At 45.0% G+C, this 20780-nt stretch overlaps 1 protein-coding gene across 2 annotated transcripts in view; it reads left to right on the top strand.

Moving 5' to 3' along the window:
* The window catches only part of LOC146809712 (sacsin-like), a 255441-nt gene that overhangs the window by 137506 nt on the left and 97155 nt on the right, over positions 1-20780 (top strand). For both annotated transcript variants that reach the window (XM_085616550.1, XM_085616549.1), the window contains 2 exons: positions 1744-1890; positions 4072-5503. In XM_085616550.1, coding sequence (XP_085472676.1) covers positions 1744-1890; positions 4072-5503 — 1579 coding nt within the window. The remainder of the gene's footprint in view (positions 1-1743; positions 1891-4071; positions 5504-20780) is intronic.

The following is a 20780-nucleotide window of genomic DNA, read 5'->3' as shown; positions in this document are numbered from 1 at the left end:
ACATTTATTAAAGCAGGGTAATATCACAGAAGGGGCCTATGGCCCTCTTCTACAATATCAAACTTCAGTCAATAGAACGCACAGTGTAGAAAGTAGCCTTTGCACAGTAGATGGACTTTACTTAATGCTCCCTTAGGTGTTCTCGGGTAAGTCACAGTGCACACAGGTGTCCTGTCCTTATTATAATATTCTACACTTGAAAAGCCATAGGGCCCGATTCACAGAAGTAATCTGAGACAAAATCCTAAACTTACTACTTTTGGTATTCACAAAAGACATTTAGTAGTAGTAAAGTTAGGGGGCCCGATTCACAGAACTAACTTAAGACAAAATCCTAAACTTACTACTTTTGGTATTCACTGAAGTTAGGATTTTGTCTTAAGTTTGTCTTAAGACAAACTTAAGACAAACTTAAGACAGACTTAAGACAGACTTAAGACAGACTTAAGACAGACTTAAGACAAACTTAAGACAGACTTAAGACAGACTTAAGTTAGGATTTTGTCTTAAGTTTGTCTTAAGTCTGTCTTAAGTCTGTCTTAAGTCTGTCTTAAGTTTGTCTTAAGTTTGTCTTAAGTTTGTCTTAAGTCTGTCTTAAGTTTGTCTTAAGTCTGTCTTAAGTTTGTCTTAAGTCAAACTTGGGACAAAATCCTAACTTCTGTGAATACCAAAAGTAGTAAGTTTAGGATTTTGTCTTAAGTTAGTTCTGTGAATCGAGCCCAGGATGTTCTCTTAAGTCTGTCTTAAGTCTGTCTTAAGACTGTCTTAAGTCTGTCCTAAGTTTGTCTTAAGTCAAATTTAAGTCAAACTTAAGACAAAACCCTAACTTTACTACTACTAAATGCCTTCTGTGAATACCAAAATGTAGTAAGTGTAGGATTTTCTCAGATTAGTTCTGTGAATCGGCCCCCTAGTCTCTAAAAATGATGTAATGTTTAATGTGCAAGTTCAGTTATTTACGGTACTTCTTTATAAAGAGCCAGCCCAATATGTGACCTTACCTCAAACTGAAAGCACTTAAAATGGAAATCAGGTTAACAAAGAAAAAGGGTTAGCCTGATTGTTGGTAAAATGATGCGATAAAATACTTTTAGGGTGTAGGTATTGCTTGTAGGTGAGAGTACTACTCTCCATACTGCCTTAGATTGGTTGAGCATGATCCAGAGCTGGGGTTCCAGCACCCCGAGAAATCATCCAATCTGATGTAGTAAAAAAGCGAATATGTTACACAGTCTGAGGAAATTTAGGGGTCATAGTGCAGGGCCAACTCTGTATGATGTGTGGACACTTGCTTCGATATTTTGGATTTTACTCCAGTGGGACCACATGAAGGCTTTTGTGATGGGATGTCTGTGTGTTTGTTGATTCATGTTAGGACACCATCCGGCCTGTCTTTGTGCTCTTTGAAGCATGCCTATGAATTTTAGGGACGCCTGACTTATTACTGATGCAGTGGTCCTGGCAGTCCGTGCCTAATGACCTGGGCAAGTCAAAAACTGGTTGTTTTAAGGTGTGGAAATAGGTTTCAGAGGATCACCAGTTGGACAAGAATCACCTTGGCCATGGAGTTTATCGGGGGGACTCTATCTTATTATACATCTTGCCTTTTGTAAATGGTTTTAGGCTGCTTGAGGGTTTGTGCTACTGCTACTGATGGTAGGAGACTTCACTGTCGCAAAAAGGTCTGTCTGTTACATCAATTGTAGGCAGTGTTGACAATCCTCTCTCTATGCCCTTGTTCAGGTCCTGCTCTGCTGGCGTATAACAATGCCACCTTCTCTGAGGATGACTGGGATGGAATCCAGAGCACAGGGAACAGTCTCAAACTTAAAGACCCCAATACTGTGGGACGGTTCGGCCTGGGGTTCAACTCGGTCTATCACATCACAGGTAAGACTTTGTCTACAAATACAGTACATTTAGGGACATTCCATGGTAACATTAACATGGTGTGTTACTGGACTATTCTTTGCTAATCTATACAATGCATTGATTGATAGGCGGTCCTCCTGAAATATGCCACAACTGCTCCATAGAACATTGTGCCTCTGGGTTTACAAAATACTTAAATATATATATTACCTACTGGCAGTTGCCAGTAGGTAGTTATAGTTATGACCTAGTCTCCATAGAAAAAGTGTTTTTCTTTTCCCAATAACTTTGGCGCCGGTTGACGAATCTTCGCGAAATTTACAAAACTCGTGGGGCGCTCCGGTCAGCTCCTGTCTTGAAAGTTTCGGGGTGATTCGCCAAGCGGGGGCGAGAAAAAAAAAAAATATATATATATATACATATATATATATACATAATGAGAGGTAATGGGAGAACTATTGACAACCTAAATGTCTCATTTATTTACATTTTAAAGCAGACAGTCATATAGAGCGTTGTTTAATGAAATAATTCAAAATAGAAAACATTGGTCTGAAGGAGTACGCATGAGATATTTCATGAATGGCTTGTGTGCCAGGCAAGCCTTGCATTTTGTAGTGTGTTAACAAACCTTAAGAAACTTTTGCGAAAAGGATGCAGAATCGCAGTCCCTATCATCAGGCCATGGATTCCCCCAATATATCAAGATTTTACACCAATTTGGCTGTGAACGTATTGTACTGGCTGTTAGCAACACCATTCCATAGATGCCCAAAATAGGCCACAAATTACAACTGTTATATCCAGAACGATATCATGAAGAATATCATGACAGGCATGTCAACAGTATAACATTAATTTGCACTATGATTCCAGGGCCATCATTATGTTTGGAGTGAGCTTTATCATTAAGCTGACAAAATGGCAATAATTACCACCATTATGACTGGGTCAGCATTATATCACGGGATCATCATCATGCCACGGATTCCACACAAAAAATCAGTCTCCTGAGCAGCCCAGGTGTGTGCTTTTACACCTCTAAAGTTAGTATTGAAATGAGAGCCATACAGAACCGGAGTTCAAGTTTTCCAATTCAGCCTCTCTGCTGACAGCCTGGAGTCAAGAAGCTGTCCTGTAATCGGCTTTTATTTTGTAGACCATCTTTATGGTCCCTGGAACTGTATCCATGTGGCCTCCTGCTCAATAAAATCTCATTCAGACCAACCCAGTATACTTTCTTGAGCACGAAACAAATGTGACAAGTCCCATAATACGTGATCTACATGAGCGTGGATGTTACTCTCCAACAGAGTGTTGCAGCTGGTTGGGCAGAATAAGTGTACCCCTTTTATCATTGGTGACAACTGTCCATATGAGAAGGCCATGACATGACTAAAGGACAGTGACATTGATCCTTTGTGGTACCTGTGCCCTAGAGACTGGCTACTTATTTTGCCTATGTGAATCTGTGTATGTTATCATAATTGGGCCGCCCAATTGTAATAGTTATGTGAGTAGTGCTCATATACAAGAAGGATAGGGTGCCTCCAGTTAAGGTCCCCGTGTATGTAGCGTCCCCATTTCTAAGGTACTCCATAAGGGTTTGTAGTAGTCTGAACTGCCGTCTCTAATTTCCTGCATTTCTCCCTTCTCCTTCACCACTCGCCTTTGCCTCCTGCCCCCACTTTGCAGCCATTGTAATGTCAAGAATACATGTCTGTTATGGATTTACATAACTTATAATGGAAGGCATTCTTGGGTTCACTTTGTTGATCCTGCAAGAGCTGCCAAAACCTAGGACCAGTGCCTGAATCTGATGGCTGGGCCCTGTTTGTGCTGTCACTTGTTAGGACACTGAGGGGGTGGGTTTAGAGTTTGACGGACAGGGTCCTCCATCATAAACGTTGCAGAGTAACTTGTCCACGAACCTATCAGTCTGCCTGCACCCTTTAGGGTCGGGAAGATTGTTCTCTTTCCGTCAACGAAGCCCCCAGTGGCTTGCTCAACAGACAACTTTCTCTGATGTCCACTAGAGTAGGGGCTGTTGGAGGAAGGGCATTACACTGCACACCTTATATAGCATGAACGGTGTTATATCTTCCTTTTCTGTCCACTGCCAGGTAAAACTGTTTGATTCCAAACGTATGTACTTTAAGGTGTGCATTTACATCTCTGTCAATTCTTCTTCATTTACAGATCTCCCCAGTGTGTTAAGTAGCAGAAACATTGGGATGTTTGATCCCCAAGGAGCAGTATTTGATGACAGAGGCTTTTTATGGAATCTGGAGGAGGAGGAGGACAGGAGTGACGTGGAGTTATTCACAGACCAGTTTCTTCCATTTTGTAATGTGTTAAGTGCCATTGACCGTGGTAACTGGGACAACATCAAAAAGACTGGGTTTTTCAAAGGCACGCTCTTCCGTTTTCCACTGCGGTCAAGTCCCTCTGAGATCTCAGACAATCTCTACAACACAGAAAGAGTTAAAGAACTATTTAACTGCTTCAGCAAAGACGCCAGCATAAGCCTTTTATTTCTTCGAAATGTCTCTCAAGTGTCACTAAAGAGTATCAGTTGTGATGGCACGGTCAAGCACCTACTGACTGTCAGTGTGACCAAAGCTGACAATGGAACACTTGAAAACATCCAAAATGATTCATCCAAGCTCCTCACATCAATGCATATTAAAGATACCTCCCTGAAGGGTGCTAGCATTGCTGATGAAGTCTGCAAATGGTTTGTCATCACTGGCACAATCAAAGATGGGGTTTTTCAAGACTTGGAAGACCTTGCAAAGAAGTTATGCAACACTCCCACCATTAGCATTGCTTATTGCTTGGACGATGAGTGTGGGAATTGCTTTAGTGGGCGTCTCAGCTGCTTCCTGCCTCTCCCAGACAGAGAGGAAAATAGGACTGGTCTCCCAATCATAATCAATGCCAGCTTTGATCTGACTGATGACAGAAGAAGCATAAAATGGGTGGAAGTAGATCAACAACATGATGAAGCTGCCCAGTGGAACCAACTGCTGGTAGAGCAGATCTTACCTCTTGTCTATTGCCATGCTGTCCAGGCAGTTGTGTCTCTGGTAAGGTCCATGAATGGCCCAGCCACACTGGCATATGGCATTTGGCCAGACTCAGGTCAAACGCAACACAAAGAGAGATGGTATTGGCTGACTGAAACGGTTTCCAAAGAACTGCTTGATATGAACGTGCTTTGCAAGGCGGCTGATGCTACACAGTGGCTAAAACCATCTGAGGCCATCTTTATACCTGCTATGCAAGAAGGGGACATACAGCTTGCTCTTGAAGAACTTCTTCTCTGTCTTAATGAGCCTCTTGTCAAAGTCTCTGAGCAGCTTCTAGACACACTTTATTTGGCCTCTGGCAAGGTCAGAAAGCTGAAAATGGCTACACCATCCTTCATTCGAGGTGTTCTCAAATCGGGCTCTTGGAGCAAGCTGCTCAGTATTCAAAAGCTACTGATCCTGGAGTATGTCATCAGTGACGGGCAATATAGAGAACTCCTTGACCTCCAGCTCTTGCCTCTTTCTGACAGCACCTTCATTAAATTCCTGGACTCAGATCAGGAAGGAATTGCTTTAATGGAAAGTCCTAGATATCCAAGGTGGGTTAAGTGGCGCAATTGATTTTTTTCATTTGCATATTTTTCTCCTTAAATATTGGGTTGGGTTGCATTGCTTATTTAGCTGAGAATGAACAAATGTCCAGAAAGCAGTTTTCTGTTCAGTCACCAACCATTAAGCATGCAATTTGTCACAGGGCCCGTGTGTGTGGGCACAACAGTAAATTCAGTTCCAATTAAGCAAATGTTTGTAACATCCTGAATGTTGAATAGCTGCACTAATTTGCCTACTGTTTCCATCTTCATGCAATGTTTGGTAAATTCCACATCAGGGACATGGAAAGTTGGCCCCACCCTGACGAAAAAAAAGTATGTAAAATGACCGACTGCCTCATTGACATCACAATCCTGCAACCACCTAATCACTTCTCGGTTGTCCTCATCATTATCTTCCCTCACCATCCTAAAAGATCTGGTGAGAGGAATGCTAATAACCTTTGGGAAAAAAAACACTTTATTGTTTGGTAAATTAACACTCACCACCAATTGTTACAGCTATGGTGCAAGTGGCAAGTGGCAAGTAGTGCAGAGTGAACCAATATAATGGCGCAAAACATGATTATACTTAAAGATCACTTTGTGCCGGTAGAGGGAACATTAGTGTTCTCACGAAATGAATTTTTGAAAAAAATATTATCAAACTGAGCATTCTAAAGCACATTTGTCCAGTTATATAGCTCAAAACGTTACACAAGCAAATATTGTGGCACAGGGGGCACTTTACAGAACACTTGGCCAATTAAACTGGGCTCACCTGCAGGGAGTGCCGCTTTGTTCTCCCTCTTACCTTCCTGCTTGTTGAGCCTACGCCTCGCGGCCCCCGCTTCGCGGGTGCCGCTCGCAGGCTAAGGGTTTTGCCACAACTTCTGTTTCTGGACCCCCCTGAGTGCATTGGAGCACCAACGCGACCTCGTGGAGCAAGCGACTGCATCACAAGGCTGAGGCGGGACTGCGAGGACCAGCGTGCAGCGCGGCGCTGATCGGCCGCAGCTGGTCCTCTTCCCGCCCCCCCATCAATATAGTCATCACGGGGTGTGTGCAGCATTGGAATCCTCACTGAGCTCACCTGCAGGGAGTGCCGCTTTGTTCTCCCTCTTACCTTCCTGCTTGTTGAGCCTACGCCTCGCGGCCCCCGCTTCGCGGGAGCCGCTCGCAGGCTAAGGGTTTTGCCACAACTTCTGTTTCTGGACCCCCCTGAGTGCATTGGAGCACCAACGCGACCTCGTGGAGCAAGCGACTGCATCACAAGGCTGAGGCGGGACTGCGAGGACCAGCGTGCAGCGCGGCGCTGATCGGCCGCAGCTGGTCCTCTTCCCGCCCCCCCATCAATATAGTCATCACGGGGTGTGTGCAGCATTGGAATCCTCACTGAGCTCACCTGCAGGGAGTGCCGCTTTGTTCTCCCTCTTACCTTCCTGCTTGTTGAGCCTACGCCTCGCGGCCCCCGCTTCGCGGGTGCCGCTCGCAGGCTAAGGGTTTTGCCACAACTTCTGTTTCTGGACCCCCCTGAGTGCATTGGAGCACCAACGCGACCTCGTGGAGCAAGTGACTGCATCACAAGGCTGAGGCGGGACTGCGAGGACCAGCGTGCAGCGCGGCGCTGATCGGCCGCAGCTGGTCCTCTTCCCGCCCCTCCACCTGACCTTCTTATTTAATTTGTGGTAGCAACGCGCACGCGGGACGCGCACGGGGCTAAGACCGGGCAAAGAGCGGGCCGTTTAAGGCCGTTCAAGGACGGCTGAGGACGGCCCTGGCCTTGAACCCCTGCCTCTTCGCCCTTAATCATCATTAAACGTCTAAGGTAGGCGGAATTGAGTCCTGTATTTTCGTATGACAACATCAGCGGCCGCCCTCCAGCTATTACACCATTCTCTATTGACCCTGTGTTACAGATGTCGGCCATGCGCAATAGAACCAGAAGTTGTGCGAAAAAAGCTACGGTGGTTGCACAGGTGACAGGACCTATAGATCTTTTCATTTCCCGTGTACATGAGACTATTGATCAAAGCATTGTTTTACTGGAAAAAAGAGTCTCCATGGATCTTGCAAATGCTAAGCGCTCATCCTTGGGTTCTCTTGCTAATGCTAAATCACCCGCTTTGCAGTCTTCGAATATTTGTTCCCTACCCCTAACCATGCCCACTAATAGTGCTCCGATTGTACCAAGTACTGTTGATTTATCGGTTGCCCCATCAGACTCGGACCCGTCTTTTGTTGATCTGGAGGTTACACCGGATCTAGAGGCCTGTCAGTCACCTGGCAAAGCGGCTCCGAGTCTGAGCGGGTTTAATGATGTGGTAACAGCTCCTGTACCTATAGTTTCTCGGGGAAGGGTTACCAATCTCCCAAAGGCTATATCTAAGAGTAAAAACAAAGTAAAAGTAACAGTTAGGAATCATAATTTGATCTCCCCCACTCCACAAATGACATCAGGCATTCCTTGCTGGGTGCAAAACATGGTAACAGATTTAAAACTGGACCTTGAAGCCACAATAGCAGCACAAATCAAGCCTTTAATCTCCAAACTGGACAGGCTTACGTCTTTAATACATTCGAAATGGCCACACAAAACGAATGGGCAAGGGCCTGATCAGCCACAAGGGATTACAGAAGCAGCCCCTAAATGTTCATCATGTATCCAGCCCCCTAAAGATGTATTAAACAACGTTCAAGTAACCGTAGCCCCCGGGAACCCAGTTATATCTCATTTGTTGCAAACAGGGAATAATTCTGTTCAATCCACAACTATACCCACTCCGAAGGTGGTGGGTTCTATTTTGACTCACCAACACTCTGTTGTTGGTAATAATACCACCACTATTCAAGTAAAAGATGTTGTAGGGAAATCTAATACCCCTTTAGTACCTCTTCCTACGAACAAACCTGAAGGTCCTAAGCCAAAGCAGGCACGTTTTAGGTCAATTAATCTACCACCAGAGGTTTCCCCTTTTGTGGTTGTGTTGACAGCAGTCCCCCCGTTGAAGGAGGGAGTAAAAGAAACTCACGTTGAGCTAAGAAATAAATGTGCTCAATGGTTCCACTTACATAAACCTCTACCTAACAATATGAACGGTGAAATTCTTACTGTACGTAGAGGGGACTGGGTGGGCAGAAGCAAGAAAACAATAGTAGGGGATGTAATTACAGTTAATTTTAGAGATATAGGGGCAGCTAGTTATATATGTAATGCACCCAACAGTGGTCCTGCGACTCAAATTAACCCACTCCCTTTGTCTTATTTTTTACCGATGCCTTCAAGACCAAACCCTCCTTGTTCCACTTTCCAAAGTAATAGAGGATCTGTGTATCCCCCGCAACATGTTACTAAACCCTGGCAGCAACCACTACACCCTTCTTCTTTTTTTTTTCCACATTATGTTAATTTTCACCAGCAGCCATTACATGCTCCATCTTTTCCCCTGCACCATGTTAATCCTCAATGGCAACATCCTCCCCATTTTCCACCACCCCTATTTCAGCCTGCCCATCAGTGGCAGCAACCCTTTCAGCCACTACAACCAGTTAAACCCCAGTGGCAACAAACATGGCAGGACTTGCCCCCTTCCCAAGATCCCTTGTACTCACAACTTGCCCATCCTAACAGATATGCTGTGTTGGACGAGGTAGATTGACTCAGCTCTACTGAAGCTTTGGATTTAAACATCTCTACGTCCTATTTAGATATGGCGAGTGCTTCTCCAGTTACACCTTTAGCCGCACTTCCCGAACCCCCAATGGTGTCATCGCTAATACCCCTCTCGCGTTTAGAAAATAGGGATAGCCTTGATGCATGTACAGCTACTGTTACCCCCAGATTAAGCCCAGATATCATCTCTCGGGAAGATGGTCCTACTCTATTACGAGCAACTCAGCCAGAGTCGTCTGTTGTTGGCGATTCTGGTAAACCAGCAGGACTCTCTCTTGTTTCCTGGAACATCGCTGGCCTTGCCAGCAAACTAGGTACACCCTTCTGGACCAGTTTTTTGGGGGAGGGATTGGACCTAATTTTGTTGCAGGAAACTTGGTGTCTGGACCCCATTAACATCGAAGGGTACGCATCTCACTGTCTTAGAGCCACCAAATCTAGCTCGGGTAGGGCTAAGGGGGGCCTTTTGTTGCTTTTATCTACCAAGCTGTGTGATTGTATGGTTAAATACAGCACGACAGTTGGGACCCATAGCCAAGTTATAAGGGTGGAGTGCAGGAAGAATATTGATTTAGTTGTAATAAATTTCTACAACAATATCTTTGATGCTACCAGAGGGGATATTCTACCGCCTCTAGAAAGGGAAATTACCAAAGCCCTTGGTATTTCGAAAAGAAAGGCCGAGGTTGTCTGGGCAGGGGATTTTAACCTGCAGCCCTGCCATTTGTCTAACGGGAACATCTGCGGCTTTGGTGCAGCAATGAGCAGTCATTGGGGGGGTTTGGGTGTGAGGGAGGATTCTCCTCACTTCCAACATTGCAGTTATGGTTCCACATTAAACAATATGCTAGTCACACTAGACATGACCCAGTTAAACTGTAACATAAACAACCAGGCAATAATATGCCCTACATTTACAGGCAGAGATGCAGGATCATTTATAGATCATATTCTGTTGTCTAGCAGTGGAGACTTTACCGATCTGTATGTAAATGAAGAAAGTCTCAGCGACCATAACAGCCTTCGTGTTACCCTTCTGGGGCATGGTACCTCGACAGTTTCAGGTGGAAAATGTTCAACTGACTTAGTACCTATTAGACCGAAGGGTCTAAGGATTAAATGGACTGGATTAAATTCTAAGGTTAAGCAGAAGGAGGTTCTTACTAGTTGTAAGAACCAAATTAGTTTCTGTTTGGATGATGACTGTGACTCAGGCTGCCTATTAGCTCACTTTGTCTCCATGAATAGTATTATTGATGGTATTTTTACTAAGGCCCCGTTATCCAATAGTGGTCCGAAGCAGGGGTGGTTCGATAAGACCTGTATAGTCGCCCTCCGTGATTTAAAGAATGCTTTAGGCACCAAACCACGCGATAAGACGGATATACAATATTTTAGGGCTAGATATAAAATAGCAATCAATACTAGGAAAAGGGTATTACAGATTGAGGCGTGGGATAAGTTGAAGGAAGCAGCCGAGACCAAAAACTGCAAACTGTATTGGGAAACAATTAACAGCCCGTTTCTCAATAAAGAAGATGTTCCAGAATTAACATCTTATGTGGCATGTAGCGATTGGGTCAGTCATTTTTCCAAAATTTTCAATCCAGAAGGGTTATCTCTTGAGTCACTGTCACCTGAGTCTACCCCATGGCTACCCCTCCCGTTGGGAATAACATTAGAAGAAAGCCATGAAGCAATTTCTTTAAGCAAAGGAGGTAAGGCCCCTGGCCCCGATGGGGTCCCGCTGGATTTATACAAAGATGAACCAGCTTTATGGGCTCCCATCCTGGCGAGGATATTTAATTGCGCGGCAGAAACTAATTTCCCGTCTACTTGGGGTCAATCGGTCATTATTCCTCTACATAAGAAAGGTGATAAATCAGAGGCCTCTAACTACCGTCCAATTTCATTATTGGACGCCTCTGTAAAGGTGATGAGTAGGATTTTGCTCAGGAGGCTGGAAGATTGGGCAGCTGATTTTAACATCTTAACTAGAGTCCAATATGGCTTTCGGAAAGGCCTGGGCACATTGGACCAATGTGTAAATTTGGACCTTTTAATTAACAAATATACTGTGGCTAAAAATGGCAACCTTTTTTTATGTTTTGCTGATTTGAGCAGCGCTTTTGATTTGGTTAACCACACCATTCTTTGGGAGGTTTTGCTAGATGCAGGGGCTCCGAGGGAAATAGTTCATTTTTTAGCTAGACTTTACGAAAAACTCTCCTGTAAGGTCCGCTATGGCACCCTTGGCGAATGTACCCCGTTTTTCAAAGTGTCTCGGGGCATACGCCAGGGATGCGTTTTGGCCCCGTTGTTATTTTCCCTCTTTATTAATGACGTCGACCGTTCCTTGGTTGACATCCCAGCAGATGCCCCCCTGATTGGTGGTAAACCTGTTCCGCTGTTACTTTACGCGGACGACGCTGTTCTTTTATCCCGAACACAGATGGGCCTTCAGCGCCTAATCGATAATTTTATGCAGTTTATTCAAGCTAGGCGGCTCCGCGTGAACAAAACTAAGACGTATGTTATGTCATGCGGTCGGGCAGCTAAGCAGGTAAAGCATACCTTTTTCCTGGATAAGGAAAAGTTGACTCCTGTTAAGTCCTTTTGTTATCTAGGAATTACATTTAACAATAGCGGGTCTTGGACCTCGGAATTTGATTCTATCAGACTAAAAATGCTGCGGTCTACTTGCAGTATTTTTCGTTTTGCCTCTTAACTTGGCTCACGAAGCATTTTAGACATGATGAACATATACAATGTTTGTTGCGTCTCCTCTGCACTGTATGGGGCAGGTGTATGGGGCCATAGTGTGGGTATATCCCTGCAGAAGGAGGAAAATAAGTTTTTAAGGAGGTTGTTATGTGTTCCCCCTTCTGCCTCCATTCTGCTGATCCATGAAGAAGTCGGGATCGAGTTCATTTCTGACTTAGCAGCAGTCCGGCCACTTTTATTGTGGCGTTCTATTTGGGCTAAACCAGAGACTCGATTTACTCAGGATATTATTCTTTTTTTTTTTTTTTTTTTTTTTTTTTTTAAACCTTTATTTCGGTAAATGCACAATACACAGCGTCTGCCTACAACCCCTCGGGGCCGGCCGCTATGACATTGTAGAACATAGAACAATAATGTCAGGATAAGAAAAGGTTTAATTTTATGATTTTGTCGAGTACAATGTAGTGAACTACGAAAGGAGTCGAAGCTAACATTGACCAGGAGAGACATAACCGTTCACGGAGCTCCCAGAAGGAGGCGTTATATAGGAAAGCATTTGCAAGGAAACAGGTGGCCACCATCCGGGAACTAAGAGCAAACACTATACCACAGAATGATAGAACACAATAAACTCCCAACTAACACTGAACCCCGACCCCGAAGAAACAAAGAAACATAAAAGAAAAAGAAACCGAAGAAGAAGAGAGAAAGAAAGAGAAAGAGGGCCATAGAGACAAAGAAAAGACATAGAACACATCCCATCCCCCCACCCTGCATACCAGCGGAAGGCCACGGCCCACCCCCCCCCCAATAGGCATGCCTGTCGCCCCAAATGAACCCCAAGTAGGAAGAGAGTCCGGAGAGTGGGAAAGAACATCCCAGTCTCCGACTCCCAGAGAAGGCAGGAGGAGGAAATTTTACATACTCCCGGTCACCACAGCCCCATAAGCATCCCCCACCCTGAATATCATCAGCACAACTGAAGTAGCAAGCAAAGCAGCAGGTGGGGAGACTTCATTCCAAATGTGCAAATAAATCAGATAATTAGCAGTCCCGTCCTAGTACCCGCCCGCCAATACGTACAGCAAACTAAAGGGAATCGCCCAGCCCTGGCCCGATCCTAAGTGGTCCCACAGATCCACCCCCGCAATCAACAATAGCAAATTACACACATGCGGCACAGCAAATACATAGACAAATATTCTAGTCCGGGTCATGCCAGGCGGTCAGGCAGGATCATCAAGGGAGACAACATCAGCCCTGGCCAGAACGCGGAGACCCCACCAAGCATGGCCACCGCTGGGAGTGTACCTCAGGCAGAACAAAGGAGCAAGATGGCCGCTCCCGGCATAGAAGACGCAGAGGGAGAGGAAGCGAGAGTTCCCAATCATAAACCATCACCACAGCGATAGTAACCAACACAGTTTTCCCCACAGAACGGCACACACTCCGGCGATGTTGAGGAAGCCGTGGCAACACTTGCAGAGGCAGAGTCTCAGCTTGTAAAGTGGAAGGGAGTTTTGTATCTGCAACTTTGTCATTGAAAGAACACTCGACACTGTAGCCAGGGAGAGGACGTTCCACAGTATCCCCCTGTCGCCACATTGTATCCACCTCGAAGGGAATGAGAGGCATTGGGGGGTCAGACAACCGCAGTAGTTCCCTGGATGGCATAGCAGCATCGATCTTCCGCTCCAGTTCTCGAGTGTGTTGGCACCATGTCGCCCTCAAGTCTTCCAGGGCTAGAAGGATATCACCATAGGTCAGGTCTGCTCCTCGCTTCCGCATGTCGGCAGTATGTAAAGGCGCCACCAGGACACCCTCCAGCTCGACAGTAGGCAGGGAAGCTTGCGTCAGGGGTATGGAGGCTTCCGTCTTTCCGGCGAGGTAGACCGGCACCGCCACCATTTTGGCAGTTAGCCCACAGCGGAGGGGTGAGGGCGACTCCATAGGGCGGAGGAATAGTAGTTAAGGCAAGAAAAGTTACTGCTCGCTATACGGGGCTCACTCGATGGGAGAGCCCTCGGCTGTATTGCAATGCGGGTGGTGGGCGCTCTAAAACGGATACCGCTCTGACCGCTGGTAGCAGGACAAAGGAAGGTTCGCCAGCCCGGGCCCAATCATACAGGAATTCTCTCCGTCGCGAAGAAGGCTCCGCCAAGCCGCCCACTCCACATCCGGTCACATTTCCCCAGGCGCCGGTCCAGCCCCAGGTCGTCTCACCGTACGTGATAAGCGGTGTCCGGCGACGGTGGTCGGGCCAGGGTGCGTGGGCAAGGTCCGAAGTCGGCAAACTCTATGAATCCTCGACCAAAAAAGCCGGCGGGGACATCGGAGGAATGCGGAAAGTATCAGCGCATTCGTGGTTACATTTGCTCGCACCGTAGGCAGGATTAAAGATCAGGATGTCATATAAACAGCAGACGGGCTGCGGAGCCGGGAGCTCAGACGTCCTGTCCGTCCGCCATCTTGGCTCCTCCCCCAGGATATTATTCTTGATTGTATAGGCTTGGACCACTCTTCACGCATACAGTGGTTGAGATACATCCACCGTTGGTATCTCCTTCTTTTTAATATTGATGTGTTCCGTGAGCCTGAAGAGGTTGTTTCTATCTCAAAAAAAGAAATTAAGACAACGTTTCTAAACTTCCGAAAGGCAGAGCGAGATAAAATTTCTGGCAATCTTATTACCGTGAAATTTTATAAAGATTTAAATCTAACTTCGGGGTTCCAATCCTATCTTGTGTATGTGACCCGTCCCTCTCATCAGTATGTTTTAACACGTGTCAGATTGGGTATTGTTCACCATCTGGTTGCATTTCCAAACACAAGAACCAGTTCAGATATACCCTGTCCGTGTGACAGTATTTCTCGGCAGAATAGTTGCCACTTTTTACTTTTCTGTAAATTTTTTCATTTTCTCAGGTTAAAATACCTTAAGCCAATTTTTATTAAATATAATATCCGTACTACAGAAACAGCACTGATACTTTTATCCTCATTAGAGAACGAGGAGATCTGTTTTTTTCTGGCTACTTTTATTCTGAAGTGTACAGCTGTCAGGAAAAGTATTGTACTATAATATTTTTATACTTACCTGTCTGTACCTATGTTATACAGCTGCCAGGTATTGTATTATGCTGCTATTACTGTTTACATTCCTGTCTGTATATATACGCCTTCAAGTTTTATACCAATTTCTGTAATTAAGGTATTATTCTTATTTGTTGATGTCCACAGTATATTATGATTATTTATAAATTTTGATGTACAGCTGCCAGGAAAGGCCCATTGAGTAATCCCTACTGATCTCCTGTCTGTTCATTTATGAATGTCTTGCATTTTATAATAGTACGTTGACTCAAAATGGCAAGATTACTTATTAATTGTTGCACTTCAGCCTTTTGCACAACGTCTTACCATCTTTTCTTATAAGTGTTCATATGGTGATTTTAAACATTTTAACTATGTATCTTCTGCTTGTATGATTTGTATGTACAAATCGAATAAAAGCTTTTAAATAAAATAAAATAAAAACTGGGCTAAATTGGGGAAGGTTTTTCGAGGGCATGACTAACTACCAAAGCAGATGACCGCTAACATTTAGAACCCTCAAGACTGCAGCGAAATTCCCCATCCATCTGCCATATCACCCGTCAAAATAACCGCTAACATCGAGAATACCCAAGGCTCCAGCAGGATACCCCATCCATCCGCCATATCACCCAACAAAATAAGCCTCATAAAGTAAGAGGAAACGCCACAAAGGTAGCAGAGAGTCGTCGGGGCTGCCTAACTCCAACATTCAGGAATCCCTTTGAGTTCTGGCAGGGTTGCAGCATGGAGTGCCTGTGAAGTCAGTGGAGCCCGGTAGAGCCTGAGACTTGCCATGGGGAAAGAGGCAGGCCGAGAATCGCAGTGATGCCATCCCATGAAGGCGGTCTGATTGTTAGTCCCCAGGATACTGTGCGAGTGGTGAGTATTGCACTGAATGAGGCACCTAAATCAGAAGCTCTGTGGTCCACCCCGAACCGAGCTGTGGAGACAGCATAAATGGACCCAGAACAAGGAGCATACTTCAATGTCAGGCTCCTGTTGATCCTTGTAGATCTTGTTTCTTCATGCAGCTCCCAAAGCGGAGAGGAAGTTAAGCGGTGGGACATTGATGCTCAGCTGTGATGAGGGGGCCTTTCCATTGTGGTGGACCCGTGGCAACAATTCAGCAGTGTCTGAGGCAGGAGGGGTACCGCTGTCCCTTTTGGGAACACTGCCACTGTAGTGCTGCACAATGTTGTACATAGCGAAAGGCCCCCGACAGGGCCCTTGAGCGTTAATTGCTTTTTGGGGTGCTCGCAGCAAAGTAAAGAATTCCCACAAGGGAATCTTTGTGGCACAGGATGAATACAGTTAACATCACCTGGGGGACTTGAGATCTTGCACTGAAGATGCTGAAACAGTGGAGTGGATGCCTTGAAAGAACAAGTGGTGGTAGAAGAGTTGAGTCTTCCCTGGCACCCTTCATGGTCACAGTGTGACGCCTTGAGACTGGTAAGGACTGGGCGATAGGCCACCAAGAAAATAAATGGGGCTCCGCTGAGATCCACCCAAGGGAGCAAACAATATTAGACTAGTATGTGTGCCTGAAAGGCCGGAGGACGCAAGCATGGAACTTTTTGTTGAAAACCGGATCCTAAACACCCTTAAGCCTAAAGGTCTCCCCAACTTTTTCTCTGTAGAAAGACCCCAGAAGGCACCAATACCTCCACAAAAACCATCACTCACCTCCAGTAACAATCTTAGCCCTTATCTTCAATAGCAGAGTCTGGGATGTAATTCTTCAGGCAGCTAGAAAGCAGGGCCAAGTCCCCTTTGAGAATGCGATGGTACAGATCTTTCCACATTTTGCTCTCTGATAGTCCAAGAAAAATTACGTAGTTTTGATCCTGTAAAAAGAGAACTGCAAGACTGTAGAATCAAATATAGGATGTTATTTGCAAAAGAAAGAGTAATGGCCAACAGTAAAATGTGGAACTTCCAGATGCCGTAAGAAACTTCAGATTGTTTGGAGGGATGACGAGTAGCCTCTAAACTAAAGCAGAAAGTTCAGGCAGGAGATCGAAAATCCCAGAGAGGAGATAACTGAACAAGAAACTTTCAAAAAGGGGCTACCTGACACGATGTAGCAGAGACAAAGTGTGGCCCATCGAAGGAGCATGACATAAATAATCGTCAATGAGCAGCTACCAGGATGATTTGGAGACCTGAGAGAGAAAACTGGAGTCTGAGTTCCCATCGATAGACTTATTCGGAATTGGTACAGAGGTTTTGCTCGATGGTTGGGGGGTGTTGCCTATTCATCCCGCACTACGGTAGTGGGATTTGTATCAGCGCTACAGGTAACTTAGAGGGTGCGCTTATGGGATTGAGGGTGACATTTATTTATGCCACAGGTCAGCAGCATTACTTGTGTTATTTTGTAGGTTACATGCATGCAGAATATTCGGTATGGGAGTGTGACAGACCTGCGAATTGGGGAGGCAGGTAGTTTCAGGTGGGGGACAGATGGGAGGGCTAGAGGAAAAAGTTACAAACGTATAGTAAGGGAAGTGCGTGAATGGAAAGTACATGATTGGAAAGAAACGATTTCCAATGACTTCTTCGAAGAAGCACACTTAAATATATTGTCCTGCAATGTAAATGGGTTGGGAAATAAAGTCAAGCTGGGAGTAGTGCACAGATATATTCAACTACATTGCCCAGACAAAATTATGTTGCAGGAGACACACCTAAAGAAAAAAGTTTGGATAAGTTTTAAACACCACTTTGCAGAGAGGATTGCGAGATTTCCTCTAACTGATTTAATCAAGAAAATGTTTGACAAACGGTAAATTTTAAACCAGGCACTTCACTGAACACTGGGATAGATTGACATAAATAGTGTGATTTCAAGTATCCAGGCACCATTATCTTTGTTAAAACCTAATTGGAAATAAAAGAGTTGGTCTGGCAACTTAGATTGGGGCTCTGCTCCCAGAGAAATTAATGAAAAGCTGTGGTGGTAGTTCTAAGTAACCTGGTCTAGTTGTAGGCCTGGGCTAAAATTTTGTTCCGGTCGCGGAAATTGCGATAATTTGACATTTTCGCGTTCCGCGGAAAGCGCGAAAATGTCAAAATTTCCGCATTCCGCAGCTTAGTGATAATTTGTTTCTTGCTCGCGCTGTAAAATAATACATTCTCGCGCGCGCGCGATCGCCTTACCTGAATCCCCGCATTCGCCGACAAGTTTTCCCGATCCGGTCGCGTTCTCCATGAGATGTTGTATTGTTGGTAGCCATTTGCGCTGTCTCACGACAGTTCGCGCCCGCAGTGACGTCATGCGTCGCGCGATCACGTCTTTCTTCTCGCGAACATGCACCGCGAGACAACTGAAAACAAGATGGCCGCGCCCGCGAACAACCACATGGGTAAGTTGGCAAGCCGCGACCATGCAGAAAATACTGCGAACGGGCGGGAAAAAAACTTCCGTATCTTCGCGATATTTCCGCAATAATTTTTAACATTTTCGCGATAATTTGCGAAAGTGAATTTCGCAAATTCCGCCCACCCCTATCTAGTTGTACCTCGATGATTATTTAGCAACAGTCACAGCAAATGATTTATTTTAAAGCACTCTGAGGCCTTTTCTACAAGTGGGTCAGAAAATGCCAACCCTTGTGCAAACCCCTGTTTGTGCAGAGGTTGGAATTATGAGTGGTGCAAACTGTATCACTTGTGTGACTGCTGGGTGTAGGAAAGTCCACAGCTCCCTTAACTTTTTGCAGATCAAACCTGATGGGATTTCATAGGAAAAATGGACAGGTAACTGCTGGATATCCATGTACTGCTAGTTTCTTTTAGCTTTGAGCAACATGCTTTACTCATTGATGATTGTTAGCAACTGGCATCTCGGAGAAAAAGTGTACCAAAAGCATGAGCTCATGAAGAGCATCAGGTAAAGCACCCCTAAGAGGTGCAGAGCTGCTAAATTTTTTATGAGGTGCTCTACAGGGTTGCAACTGCGCTTATTGTTTTCTCATGCTTGTGTTAAGGTGCCTAGGAATGTAATAAGTGTATGTTTGCAGGTAATGATTGACAATTTACAATTTGTGCCCAACTGTAAACATAGTAAGATGTTTACTGCCCTGCATTCTTCAGTTCTCCCACTAATGGTTTTCCATATGGCCCAGTACTACCTGCCTTGGTTAAACAGCTCTCTTTATGCGTCAGTGGAAGAGTACATCTTCAGTCTGAATTCTCTTCTGTGGTTGTATGACATTACCACACATGGCCTTACCACGCATGTAATGCCACTCATTGACCGTTACAATGCGTGGCATTACATCGTGGACTTTTACTATGCTTTTGTGGATATATGTATTGCTGTAAATTTGTTCTGTACCTTTTGAAAAATTAAGGTCCAGAAATAATTGTATATCTGGGCGGTTGTATCTGCGAAAGTCTCGTGGGAGCACCAGTTCAGAAATAGAGCGGTCTGATTGGCCCAGAAAGTTTCTTTCCCTGTCCGGGGAACCCAAAAAGAGCCCCTTTGGGACAAAATATGAAAAAATTTCAGCTTTGTTCCACGTTCCCTGTGTGGGACCACTCACCAAGCCGTTATAGGCCCCGGATAGCCTGTCCCCCGGGGCCGTATTCCATAATGATAGGGGGATGTGCAGCCCCCCTGCCTGAGTAGGTCTCAGGGAGGCCATCCCCTGGACAGCCTTTGGCCTGTATCAAACCCTTCAAAGTTAGCAAATCTGTCATGGGGTATGAAATTGACGTGCGTAAATAAATGGGTACTGAAAACGTTAATTACGTTACGGAGTGAGTTCATTTGTACCACACTGTTTGCTGTCAGTGAAACTCTTGTGCGCAACACACCACAAAGTAATATAAAGTATATGCTAAAAACCATGTTGACTCTATGCAAAACCTCTCCAAGGAGACTCTATTCACTAAAAATACCCTAGGTCTGAAGGTGCTAAAGATCATATAACATGCAGCCTCCATTCTGTGGGGAAAACTTTACATATAGCCCAACCTCTGAAACGAATCATGCACATGTACATAGGTTAGTACCTGGTACACACAGGTTTCTATCTTATGTAGAAATTGTCATGCTGAGAAAAATCTGTCTAAAAACTCAAGGCTGCTTACAATACCTAGTGCCACATGTATCAATTTTGGAAACCGTGATTACCTAATTGCGATTTTCTGCGAATCGCAATTAGGAAATTGCTATTCCTAATGTATGAAACTCCATAAGTTTCCTTTACCGATTCCTAGTGGGTCACAAATTGACCTACCTCATGATTATTAACGAGGTAGGTCGCAATTTGCGACCCATTGGGAATCGTTAAAATCACAGGGATGGTGGCCTGAGTTAGTGTGTAACTGCCTTTATGGATGAGTGGCTGGGTCAGTCAGTGGCTCTATGGGTTAGTGAGTGTGTGAAGGGCTGTATGGGTGACTGAGTGTGTGTATGTCTGTGTGAGTGAATGCATATGTCAGTGGTATATGGGTGAGTAACTGGGTATGTGAAAGGCAATATAGGTGATTGATGGGGTATGTGATTGCGAGTGAGTGAATGTAAGAGTGGCTGTATGGGTGAGTGTATGCTTGTGTCCATGACTATAGGTGACTGAGTGCATATTAGTATCTGTACGAGTAAATGAGTGAGTGTGTGTGTAACTGTATGGGTGAGTAAGTGACTGTGTGACTGACTGTATGGGTGAGTGAGCAGGTGTATGAGTAACTCTATGGGTGACTAACTGTGTGAGTGGCTGTATGGGTGTATGAGTGGATATGTAAGTGACTATATTGGTGAGTGAGTGGGTGTGTGAGTAGCTG

This window comes from Triturus cristatus, chromosome 7 (genome assembly GCF_964204655.1).
Source record: "Triturus cristatus chromosome 7, aTriCri1.1, whole genome shotgun sequence".
Taxonomy (NCBI): Eukaryota; Metazoa; Chordata; class Amphibia; order Caudata; family Salamandridae; genus Triturus; species Triturus cristatus.
The sequence above is the reverse complement of the archived record's forward strand: the minus strand, read 5'-3'. Positions and strand labels throughout refer to the sequence as shown.